General features: G+C 46.2%; 1 protein-coding gene across 1 annotated transcript; it reads right to left on the reverse strand.

Moving 5' to 3' along the window:
• Nucleotides 1-4,517: 4,517 nt before the first annotated feature.
• RPS15A (ribosomal protein S15a) lies at nt 4,518-11,433 on the reverse strand. Its single transcript, XM_012464643.3, has 4 exons — nt 11,161-11,433; nt 10,068-10,147; nt 6,310-6,395; nt 4,518-4,656 (listed from the first exon to the last, which is right to left on the reverse strand). The coding sequence occupies exons 1-4, from the start codon at nt 11,291-11,293 to the stop codon at nt 4,563-4,565; spliced, it is 393 nt and encodes a 130-aa protein (XP_012320066.1). The 5' UTR covers nt 11,294-11,433; the 3' UTR covers nt 4,518-4,562.
• Nucleotides 11,434-12,345: the final 912 nt, after the last annotated feature.

The following is a 12,345-nucleotide window of genomic DNA, read 5'->3' on the forward strand; positions in this document are numbered from 1 at the left end:
TCTGCCTCTTAGGTTCAAGTCATTCTCCTGCCTCAGCCTCCTGAGTAGCTGGGATAACAGGTGCGTGCCACCATGCCTGGCTAAATGTCATATTTTTAGTAGAGACAAGGTTTCACCATGTTGGCCAGGCTGGTCTCGAACTCCTGACCTCAGGTGATCCACCCACCTTGGCCTCCCAAAGTGCTGGGATTACAGGTGTGAGCCACTGCATTTGGCCCAGGATGGCTATTTTTTAAAAAACAAAACATAAATGCTGGCCAGGACGTGGAGATCTTTCACTGTAGTTCTGACAAAAAAAAGTGTTGTTTGTGTTTTAATTTCTTTTTTCCCTGGGCCCCGTGCACCGTCCTGTTACCTTCACATTTTGTCTCCACTGATCCCAGGCCCAAGACCTACTAGAGCTGCAGCTGTGCCTGTGCCCAAAGCCAATAGACAGAAGAGCAGCAAGAGGGAGCGGACTCAGCCCACAGCTGGTGAACATTACGATTTATCTCTAGGCCAGGTACAGTGGCTCATGCCTGTAATCCCAGCACTTTGGAAGGCCAAGGCAGGTGGATCACCTGAGGCCAGGAGTTCGAGACCAGCCTGGCCAACATAGTGAAACCTCATCTCTACTAAAAATATTTTAAAAATTAGCTGGGCATGGTGGCATGCGCCTGTAGTCCCAGCTACTTGGGAGGCTGAGGCAGGAGAATCACTTGAACCTGGGAGGCAGAGGTTGCAGTGAGCGGAGATCGCGTCACTGCACTCCAGCCTGGGCTACAGAGCGAGACTCTCTCAAAAAAAAAAAAAAAAAAAAAAAAAAGATTCATCTCTAGGTTGCAAAGCCGTCTCCCAACTGCCATTGAGAAGCCCCTAATCCATGAATGAGGGGCTTTAGCTTCCTTCATGGCCAGACAAGGATGGAGGAAACGGAAGACAGGAGAGGGACCAACCACCCAGAGAAGCCAGAAAACCCTCTGCCAGGGAAAATCCCACTTGTAAAAATAAGAGGATTATTTGGCTGTGAAATTTGCTTAATAATTGAATAGAAAACTTGTTTTGATTCCCAAGGAAAAAGCCAGACATTAAGTAATGTAAATTCCTGTTCAGCCAGAAGCCAAATAAGCAGAACATATGAATTACTAGCATCCTCCCCAGTGCCAGACCCACATTCTATTTCACTGGAAAGAAAAAAAATTCTCTGACATTGGGAATTTTTCTCTAACCAGCAAACTGTCAGAATGGGTTGGGGAGGGAAATGCCCACATTTTGCCATCCTCCTCTCTCTCTATATATATATATATGCCATGGCCCCTCAGAATCACTTACAGAGGACTCATCATATCCCTTGTGTCCTTTGGTAAACCACTGGGATCCTCCAAGGGCTATCGGAGGAGTGGCTCATGACCCGGCAATGTCATGAATGAGTGATCAATGCCCCAGTAAGGGGAAACCATCAAGAAACAGAGAATGAGCCGGGCACAGCGGCTCATGCCTGTAATCTCAGCACTTTGGGAATCCCAGCACTTTGGGAGGCCAAGGCGGGTGGATCACCTGAGGTGAGGAGTTCAAGACCAGCCTGGCCAACATGGTGAAACGCCGTCTCCACTAAATATAAAAAAATTAGCCTGGCGTGGTGGCAGGTGCCTGCAATCCCAGCTACTCAGGAGGCTGAGACAGGAGAATCGCTTGAATCTGGGAAGCGGAGGTTGCAGTGACCTGAGATCACACCACTGCATTCCAGCCTGGGTGACAGAACGAGACTTTGTCTCAAAAAAACTGGAACTGGTAATAGTACCCATGATGCAGAACTGTTAAGATCAAATAATGTATGTTAACACTCTTAGCTCCATGCCTGGCAAGCACTAACAACCATCAGTCTCATTAAGATAGTCACACTTTGAGGAGAACGATAAAGTATAACACACATTCCTTTTGGAGGAAGATAAATGGAAGTGACTTGACTCTTGGGAACATATTTGGAGAGAAAAAGGCATTCCAGATGGGATGAACCATGAGTGAAGGCTGAAGTGGAGCATGTATGGAGTCCACTTAGGATCTGGGATTGGCAAGTATGTCTTTGGCAACAATAGATTAGACTGAAATGCCAAGTGAGACTGAGAGCTTAGGTCTCCCAGAGCTTGCTTTCTCCCTGGCCAGGAACTGAAAGTGAACTTCCTAACCTGGGGTGAAGTCATCTTCTCAGATGTTGGTCCAGACCTAGATTCCAACTCTGCCTTGCCCAGAGACCTCTGTGCTCCTTCACCCGGCACTCTTCACCCTGAGGTGAGACAATAGCCTCTAAGTGAGGACACCTGGCATGCACCAGTACAGACGTGTTGCTGAATGTAGAGGTCCCTGGCAGTGGTTCCTTGGTATTTTGAATGACAAATTTCTTTCGGCCTCTGCTCAAAGGCTCTATGGAAAGTCTCCCCAGAAAAATGCACAGGTGGTAAGTTTTGCACGTATTGCCCAACAGTGCATTATATCCCTGACACCTGTGGCTCGAGGTGACACCTGGATAGGTGTTGAAGTCCCTTTTACTATGCCCAAAATGCCATCGAGGTGGGACTGGATGATCCAGATGCTATCACCCTCTCCCCACCCCAGGGTCTCTGTCAGCAGAGCAGTATGCTGGGAGGAGGCTGGGATCACCCCACAGAGGAAATACTTGTCTCTGAGCCAAGACATCCTGCCAGCAGGAACCTAAACTGTCTTCAGATCCGCAAGCCCTGGGGTCTAGTCCCACACCCTGGGTCTTATTATAAAGCCACTTAAAGGATCTGAGAAACACGGGCTAAGGTCATCTGCTTCCTTGCCAACATAAAGAACACATGTGAAATCCACCAACCACACCACTCACTTTCCCTATCATATTTCTCCAACTCCTGACCACTTCAAAGGACACAGGATCCCCACAAAATGGTGACAATAAATGTAGCCATTTCCATCTTATTTATTTTTGAAGTCAGTGTCCAGAAACTGACAATTCACTCAATCAACATGTAATTGACTGAGGTATCCCTAGGTGCCAGGCTAGCAGGCTAGGGACCAGAGACACAATGGTAAACAAGTCACAGCCCTGTGACCCTAGAGCTTACACCCTTGGCCTAAGAAAATCCTTCTGGACTTTTACCCATGCCTGTGACTGTCATGTGCCATGCGTGCTTTACACAATCTCATTTTTCCCTCAACTCGGGGATAGATTTTCCATCATTGCCATTACAGATAGGGACGTTGAGGCTACTGAGTGGTAAAGGAAATCTGAATTCTGGTGCTGGACCCCCAAACCCATGTTAATTACTCACAGCCTCCCAAACATTAAAGGCCCCAAACATGCCTCTCAACTCACTTCTCACAAATGCAGGCCGTTATGTGCCCCATCTCCAGGGCCATTCTGTAACATTCGTAGCTACTTCCCACATCTTACAGAAGTTGACCCATGTCCCTTCGTAAGGTAGCTTCTCTCCCCTCTCTGTATACCACCTGGCTAGCCAAACGTAGAGCAGAGACTTGGGGACAGGCCCAAGTGCCGGGTCAGCACTCACTACCTCCTCAGTGATTAACAGTGCTCACCACTTCAATGGGCACTTGCAAGTGCCACCAGATCCTCTTGGAACAATTCCTCTCTGGGCACAGTGGCTCACACCTGCAATCCCAGCACTTTTGGAGGCCAAGGTGGGTGGATTACCTAAGGTCAGGAGTTCAAGACCAGCCTGGCCAACATGGTGAAACCCCATCTCTACTAAAAGTACTAAAATTAGCCGGACGTGGTGGCACACACCTGTAATCCCTGCTACTCAGGAGGCTGAGGCACAAGAATCGTTTCAACCCAGGAGGCGGAGGCTGTAGTGACCTGAGATCAGCCACTGCACTCCAGCATGGGCAACAGAGCAAGACTATCTTTGCCTGTAATCCCAGCACTTTGGGAGGCCGAGGCGGGCAGATCACTTGAGGCCAGGAATTCAAGATAAGCCTAGGCAAGACGGCGAAACCCCATCTCTACTAAAAGATAAATATTAGCCAGTTGTGGCAACACACACCTGTGATCCCAGCTACTCGGGCAGCTGAGAGGCAGACAATCATTTGAACCTGAGAGGCAGAGGTTGCAGTGAGCTAAGATCGAACCACCCACCACACTCCAACCAGCCTGAGGAACACAGTGAGGCTCAGTCTCAAAAAACAAAAACAAAACATAAAATATAACTAAAATATTTAGTGTCAAGTACCTGGTTTTGGCAGACAGCAAGAGTGACTGTTTTCTTATGCATATTAGTTTCATAACTTTTTCCTCAGGGCGCTCCTCTATAAAGCAGTCATACAGCAGTTTCCCAAACCTGAACCCCAATCTGGACTCAACCGCCCACGGCCAGACACATTCGCCTCTGGCACGCCAGGAGGGTTATGGTGTGGTATCACAGGCTGTATTCGTCACTTCAGGGAACAGCATTCACCAATAAACAAAGCGACTGCGTGCTCCTGCAGAAGCTCTGGCTACACTGCTGTAAAGGCTGAAAACCACCAAGTAGAAGCACCAGAGTCCATGAGGCATTTTATTTGTAAATATATGTATCACATCCCTAGAAAAAGAATCCCAGGATTTTCCCTCCTGTGTGTTTTCGTCTTGCTTCTTCATGGTCCATGATGCCAGCTGAGGTTGTCAATACAATGAAACTATGGAGTGGAAAAAGAAAATGCTGGTGAGTTAATAATTCAACATAGAGCTGCTTTCTGGTGCAGAAAAACATCAACACTCATTGGTAGTTAAGGACGCCTTCCTGTGGGGCACACAGCAACGGATAATGCCTACAATGTAGTGTATGAGCATGACTCCTGCAACCCAGAGACCCCAGCCACACACTCACACAGCCCTGACTTCTGCATACACCATGAAACAAACATGATTGAAAACAAAGGGTAGAAACTCTTTTAACTTCAAATGTCACTTTCTGCTCTCAGATAAGGAGACTTGAAAGTATGCACATTAACTTGAGTCTGAATTGTGTTTCTACCACGCACTGTGTAATAGATAAACTATTATATGGAGACATATTCACGTTTACAATGAGGCTGCTTCATGAGTTACCATGGGGATCAATGTAACAGGCACATAGTATGCAAATGTGAGGCATTAAAATCAGTATCATAATTACAAAGAGATATGATTTTTCTAAGAGAACACTGTACCTGTAATACAGCAACCATGAAGTGAGAATACATTCAACCAAGACACCAAACACATAATGTGGAGGGTATAAATTTTTTTTTTTTTTTTTTTTTTTTTTGAGACAGTCTTGCTCTGTTGCCAGGCGCCAGGCTGGAGTGCAGTGGCACAATCTCAGCTCACTGCAACCTCTGCTTCCTGGGTTTAAGCAATTCTTCTGTGTCAGCCTCCTGAGTAGCTGGGACTACAGGCATGTGCCACCACACCCAGCTAATTTCTGTATTTTAGTAGAGACGGGGTTTCACCATGCTGGTCAGCATGGTCTCAATCTCTTCACCTAGTAATCCACCGTCTCAGCCTCCCAGAGTGCTGGGATTACAAGTGTGAGCAACTGCGCCCAACCCGGAGGGCATAAATTCTTAACCACAAACATACGCATTTACTGTGCCAGCTCATAGAGTGCTTTACCAAAATTAAATCAGGTAAAAGAGAGGAACTATTACTACTTTTATAGATGAAGAAATCAAAGCTATGACTTGCCCAACATCTCATGGATTTAAAGCAGAAAAACAAGGATCTGAACTCAGACAGGCCCTTAGGGACAAAGATTCCCAAAGTAAGTTTTCCCAAAGGCCTAGGCTTCAGAAGTCATTCTGGCCCTGAGTCTGGGATCACGCACTGGAACACGTTGTATGAACTATCTGCAGTGTGCCAAAAGGCCAGACATGAAAGTGGACACGACCCTCCCCTTCTGCCAGTCTAAGCTCTCATGCGCCTCTCAGAACCTGAAGCCCAACACATGATGTATGGCAAACGGCCAGGCATTGTGGCAGGCGCCTGTATTCCCAAATCCTCAAGAGGCTGAGCAGGGAGGACTGCCTGGGGCTAGGAAGCCAAGGTCACGGTGTTATGACCACACCTGTGAACAGCCACTGCACCCAAGCCTGGGCAACAAAGTGAAACCCTTTTAAAGAGAGAAAAGAAATAACGATTAACACTTGAGCTAATTCTTAGGTCAAACTGGTTGAGAATAGACAATAGTGAGAATAGAGAACATTACTGCTTTGCTTTAAAAAGAGAAAAAAAAAAACAAAACTCAAGTCAAACTGCATCATAGCAACTCTTAGCATTAACTTCTTTTAATTAAAGAAAGGCCAACTTACCCAAACTGGCGGGATGGAAGCAGATTATTCTGCCATTTTTCTAGATCTTTGAGTTGCACATCAAATCTGGGGCTGATCACACCACACTGTAAAATAACAACAACAAAAAATTGTTCACTTTACCAGTAACAGAAAAACTGAGTAACACAAGATGGCACTCATAAATGAACAGTCCTCCAAACCAACCCCCAACATTCAGATGGGTACCTATTCTGTGCACAATCCTTGACATGCTTTTCAGATACATGTAAGAAAGACTATGCCTGCCTACGAGAAAAAGTAAAGGCATGAAAAGAGATGGGATGAGGTAATACAGGGCAGTGTCAGGCCACTGGCGCACTCCTGTGGGCTGGAGAGCTGTCCAGAATAATCAGATTTTACACAGCTAAGAGATCAAGTCTTAGACAAGGGAGACTATAGCCAACCCTTTCTCTCCTGTTTTGAGATGGAGTCTCGCTCTGTCCCCCAGGCTGGAGTGTGGTGGTGTCATCTCAGCTCACTCCAACCTCCGCAGCCCAGGTTCAAGCAAGTCTCCTGCTTCAGCCTCCCGAGTAGCTGGGGCTGCAGGTGTGTGCCACCACACCCAGCTATTTTTTTTTTTGTATTTTTAGTAGAAACGGGGTTTCACCATGTTGGCCAGGATGGCCTCAATCTCTTTACCTAGTGATCCACCCGCGCTGGCCTCCCAAAGTGCTGGGATTACAGGCGTAAGCCACCGCGCCTGGCCAATAGCCAACCCTTTTTTACATAGTAAGGCTAAAATAAAATTGTAGGGTCTCAAATCCTGAAGCTCCTAAGCTAAAACTGCAAATTCTTACAATATCCAAGGAACACGCTATACAGGCACTGAACGAAGAACACTGCTTCCACCGATGAAGTACAATTACACATTTCCAAGCAACAATGTCCTACAACCCCAGGCAAATTTATCAAATGAATCTGACAGAATGATGGAAGGCAGAAAGAGCAAAGGGCTTGCAATTATCTCATCCTGTCACTACTTGGACACAGCAACAATGATCCTCCTAAGTGAGAGCTCTCCAAGGGCTCTGCCATCACTCAATTATATGCCAGCCCTATAACACTACATCTTCCAACAAAGTCCACTAACTGAAAACCCTCTGTTCACAAAATCTGCTCTACAATCACAAGCATACTTAAAGACACTTCCAAAAGCAGAGAATGACCCACAGAAACTGAAAATGGGCTTGTCAAAAAGGTCCAACTGCTTTACACCAGGAAGCCTGCTTAAGTTCTCCTTACCATTACCCCATCAGCTATGCTGTGACTTGATTAACAAGGACAATCTCACAGTGGATGAAAGAAATGCAGGGATAGGAATATGGGAAAACTAGTTTTATCCAAGCAAGCTATATAATGAAAGATCTTTCCGAAGTCTGCCACATGCTGCATCCAAGTTTTATATTGATTCCAGCAGCAAAAATCCCTAATTCTGATAGAATTAAAACAGCATAACCCTCCCAGAAGAATCCTAAGAGGATGTGATCAAAGCCAGAATTTTAATAAATCTAGTCTTTACACATTATCTTATTTCCAAGCTCAATTTCCATGCTAAGGGTAGGTCCATGTCTTGCATGAATGCAATGGAGACAGACATTCTCTTATAAATGGAGAGAAATTAACTCCTGAGAAACAAAAATTGTTTAATTTGCCCAAAGTCACAGAGCAGGCCAGGTGCAGTGGATCATCTGAGGTCATGAGTTCGACACCAGCCTGGCCAACATGGCGAATCCCGGTCTTTACTAAAAATGTAACAATCAGCCAGGTGTGGTGGTGCACACCTGTTACTAGGGAGGCTGAGGCAGGAGAATCGCTTTAACCTGGGACAAGGAGGCTGCAGTGGCCAAGATGATGCCACTGCACTCCAGCCTGGGTGACAGAGCAAGACTCCATCAAAAAAAAAAAAAAAAGGCACAGAGCAGCAGGGCCTGTATATCAACTGTTGTAGGCTAGAATTTCTCAAATTAGTGTACCACAGAACAAGAGTGCCACAAATAAGTTCCATTTACAGGATGCTCTCTTCAAATTTATTTCTTGGCTGGGCCTAGCGACTCACACCTGTAATCCCAGCACTCTGGGAAGTTGAGGTGGGAGAATCACTTGAACCTAGGAGTTCAAGACAAACCTAAGCGACATAGAAAGATCTCATCTTTACAAAAAAGTTATAAAAAATTTAGCAGTCGCCGGGCATGGCAGCTCACACCTGTAATCCAGCACTTTGGGAAGCCAAGGCGGTGGATCACCTTAAGTCAGGAGTTCGAGACCAGCCTGGCCAACATGATGAAACCCTGTCTCTACTAAAGATACAAAAATTAGCCAGGTGTGGTGGCACATGCCTGTGATCCTAGCTACTTAGAAGGCTGAGACAGTAGAATCGCTTGAACTCAGGAGGTGGAGGCTGCAGTGAGCCAAGATGGCACCATTGCACTCCAGCCTGGGCCAGAGCAACTCTGTCTCAAATATAAACTAATAAAAATAAATCAATCCTACTTCGATGTGGGGTTCTAATGGCTACAACTACAACAAAACATGACATACTGAAAAATTACCCTTGCAAGTTCTTCAAATCTTAAGGAGTTTTGCTCTGTCACCCAGGCTGGAGTACAGTGGCTTGGTCGCCATTCACTGCAACCTCTGCCACCCAAGTTCAAGCAATTCTCCTGCCTTGGCCTCCCAAGTAGCTGGGATTACAGTGGCCCGCCACAACACCCAGCTAATTTTGTATTTTAGTAGAGATGGGGTTTCACCATGCTGGCCAGGCTGGTCTCAAACTCCTGCCCTCGTGATCTGCCTGCCTCAGCCTCCCGAAGTGCTGGGATTACAGGTGTGAGCCACCATACCAGGCCAATTCTTCAAATCTTTAATGAATACTTCAGCAACTCACTTTCTGGGTAGCTTTCCCCCCGCATCTGTTGGACTAGACAAAGGGGTGTCCAAGGGAGAGAATACAGTCCTGAGCTCTTAGTTTCTGTTTCTAGTTCAGCCAGTAAGGCCCCTTCCTTATCCCTTTTCTATTTATTACTAGAGACAGAAACTAAAAACCATGGTTTCCTACTGCTAAAAGCCTAAAACAAAACACAACAACAAAATAAGGGAGGCTGGACAAGCTTGGACTAGAGGGAACTGACTCCTTGCAAATCTGAAAGCTACAAGCTTGAACAGAGGAAGCACAGTGGACTCCTCAAATAGCTTACAGACACCTGCCCTCAAAACACACCCAATCACTTAAACCAGTCAGTTTTACTTAGTTAAGGTGTTAACAAGTCAAATTGAAAAGCAGCATAGACCCCAAAGACCAATGCCAGCAAAATCAGAAAAAGTATTAGTACTGCTATTTAGAAAGCCCCATTTACTCAAAGAAAGATCTAGTTCAAAACACCCAACATGTCACTGAGAGGAAGGACGCAGCATCTTGGACAAAAGGCTCAGTGGCCTTGAGCCACCCAAGTTCAAGCCAGTGAGGTAGGTAGTGTTAACATCCAGTATTTAAATACTAGTACCAGCACTGGTTGGTTTCACACACCTCCCCTCCACCTCCCGGCTCCCGGCTCCCCTGTGACAGCTTATACTCCATAAAAACACTAGGTCAACTGACATAATTCTAGCAGAGTCAACCCAGGAGAACAAATGAAGGTATATGGATAAAGTATGGCACCACTATTCAGTACATACACAATAGTATGCCACATTAAAAAATTCTTAAGGCTTTGAAATGTGTGTAGATCACTAAATCTTACCTTGTTTAGCCTGCCTGTGAGGTTCACAACAATTTTCCCAGCTCTGTGATCATCAATGATTTCAAATTCGCCAATGTAACCTGCAAAAGATAACTGGATTAAATATAAGACCAGCTTGAGAGCTAAAGCTTTGTGCTCCTCTAACCTACTCAATTCTTCACTCTCATCACCTCAGTGACTGCTTCTCCAAGAAGTTGAGGGGAAGACAGTTGCTCTGTATCAGAATTTTCACAACCTAATATAAAAGATTTAGGAGACAATACCCAAAACAATCCACCTTGCAATTCTAAAAGAAATTATTTACCCCTTGCCCCTTCCTTCACTCTTTCCCACTCCCAAAGCCTACTTTATGCCAAAGATGCGCATAATCCAGTCTTTCTTCTCCCTCCCAAAGGGTCCTGAAAAGAGCTCAGGAGTCTCACACTGTCCCCCAGGGTGGAGTTCAGTGGCCCAATCTCAGTTCGATGCAACCTCCACCTGCTGGGTTCAAGCAATTCTCCCTGCCTCAGCTTCCCAAATAGCTGGGATTACAGGCGCCTGCCACTACACCTGGCTAACGTTTTTTTTTCTTAAGTAGAGATGGAGTTTTCGCCATGTTGGCCAGGCTGGTCCTGAACTGAGCCCAGGAGTCCTTTCAATGACTTGGGTTCATTTAGCTCTCAAACACCTAGCAGGGCCCCTTTTCCCAGCAGTCCTACCCTAAGTGACTCTTTAGCAGTTTGCATTCATTCTCAGGTATGACAGACATATACTTTGGTCTCCCATAATTTCTACAGGACTGATTTTTTTTTTTTTGAGATTTGTTCTTGTTGCCTATCCTGGAGGGCAATGGGACAATGTTGGCTCACTGCAACCACCACCTCAAGGTTCAAGAGATTCTCCTGCCTCAGCCTCCCAAGTAGCTGGGATTACAGGCGTGCACCACCATACGCAGCTAATTCTGTGTTTTTAGTAGAGATGGGGTGTCTCCATGTTGGTCAGTCTGGTCTTGGCCTCCCTAAGTGCTGGGATTACAGGCATGACCCACCACACCTGGCCTAAGGCCTTAAAGAGTCTCACATTAAAACCTAAAACACAGTGGCAGCACACTTACCATGCTTCATCATCACAGTGAGAAACCGGACGATGACTTTGGAGCACGGCCTAATAAGCACCTGGCGTTTGCCTCTCTTTTCGGCATTGTTGATGCTCTTGAGAGCATCAGCCAGGACATTCATGCGCACCATTGTGGCTGTTCAGGGGAGACAAAAACAGGAGGTTTTATTGGCATTGCCAACATCAACACTCACCAACCATTACACTGCAGAAGCATCATTTCTTTCTGGCACCACCTTGGCGAAGTTGTCTTAAGTCTAAGCAGGCTGCTTCGCCATTTCCCACCACCCAGGAAAATTCCTGTTTACTACGGTTGTTGAAAACAGGTTATTGGGACGTCAATCTGCACATTTTCAAACTCATTCATTCGCTAACCACTCTTCTTCGAATCGTGCCACACACCACCGTCTGGAGGTAATTAAAAAAATGTGGGACAAAATCCACTCGACACAAGAAAACGTCAGAATTGGTGGAAACTGCCAGGACCAAAACGAAAACATTGGATATACTCAACCAGTGATTCAGAACAGAAGCAGAGCGTCACCGGCAACATTTTTCAAATTGCGGAAAATCAGCAGATTCTGTACTGTTAACATTGTCCTTTAAATCAGTTCACTTTCACCTACCACGAAGACATCTATTAAACTAAACATCCATCTTTTTGCCATTTAAAACTGCGTCTAACAGCAAGAGCCACAGTGGCAAATAGAAACACTGTACATGCTGTCAGACTGGACTCTTCTAATGGGCACGAACCGCACAATACACTGAAGTTTTGAAAGCTCTTAAGTATGGAGACCAAAGTGCCAACGGTGAAGAGCAGAACTTCAGTCTCTCCCCTAAAGTTCAACAAAGTGTCTAAAGAAAAACACCGCGGCCCAGAAGACCCAAGTTAGCACCCAGCAAACTACCAACCCCGGCACGAAACAGCTTTTACCTGCTGGGTGACCTCAGCCTCCCAAGTTCCAAGCGCGGCCGCGGCAATGAGAAACTGCACCGCCCACCAAACCCGATGCTGCCCGACGCCTGGGGCCAAGGCGCTGCCTCAGCCACTAAAGGAAGATCCAGACGCTATGGCCCGAGCCGCAGCTACCGCCTAACTGAGTAGTGGAAGGCTCCGGCTCCCGCCAGCGCTGCGGCCTGGACCCGACGAACCCGGATCCACGGAGTGCACAGCCTTGGG

Source organism: Aotus nancymaae, unplaced genomic scaffold, assembly GCF_030222135.1.
Source record: "Aotus nancymaae isolate 86718 unplaced genomic scaffold, 86718_ANA_hifiasm-v0.15.2.pri h1tg000049l, whole genome shotgun sequence".
In the NCBI taxonomy this organism is placed as follows: Eukaryota; Metazoa; Chordata; class Mammalia; order Primates; family Aotidae; genus Aotus; species Aotus nancymaae.

Bases quoted from the DNA above. Each gene is read 5' to 3' on its own strand.
- RPS15A (XM_012464643.3), bottom strand. From the start codon at position 11,293: ATGGTGCGCATGAATGTCCTGGCTGATGCTCTCAAGAGCATCAACAAT. The intron at 10,148-11,160 runs GTAAGTGTGCTG...TATCTTTTGCAG, and splicing joins CACTGTGATGATGAAGCATG to GTTACATTGGCGAATTTGAA. The intron at 6,396-10,067 runs GTAAGATTTAGT...GTTATTTTACAG, and splicing joins TCACAGGCAGGCTAAACAAG to TGTGGTGTGATCAGCCCCAG.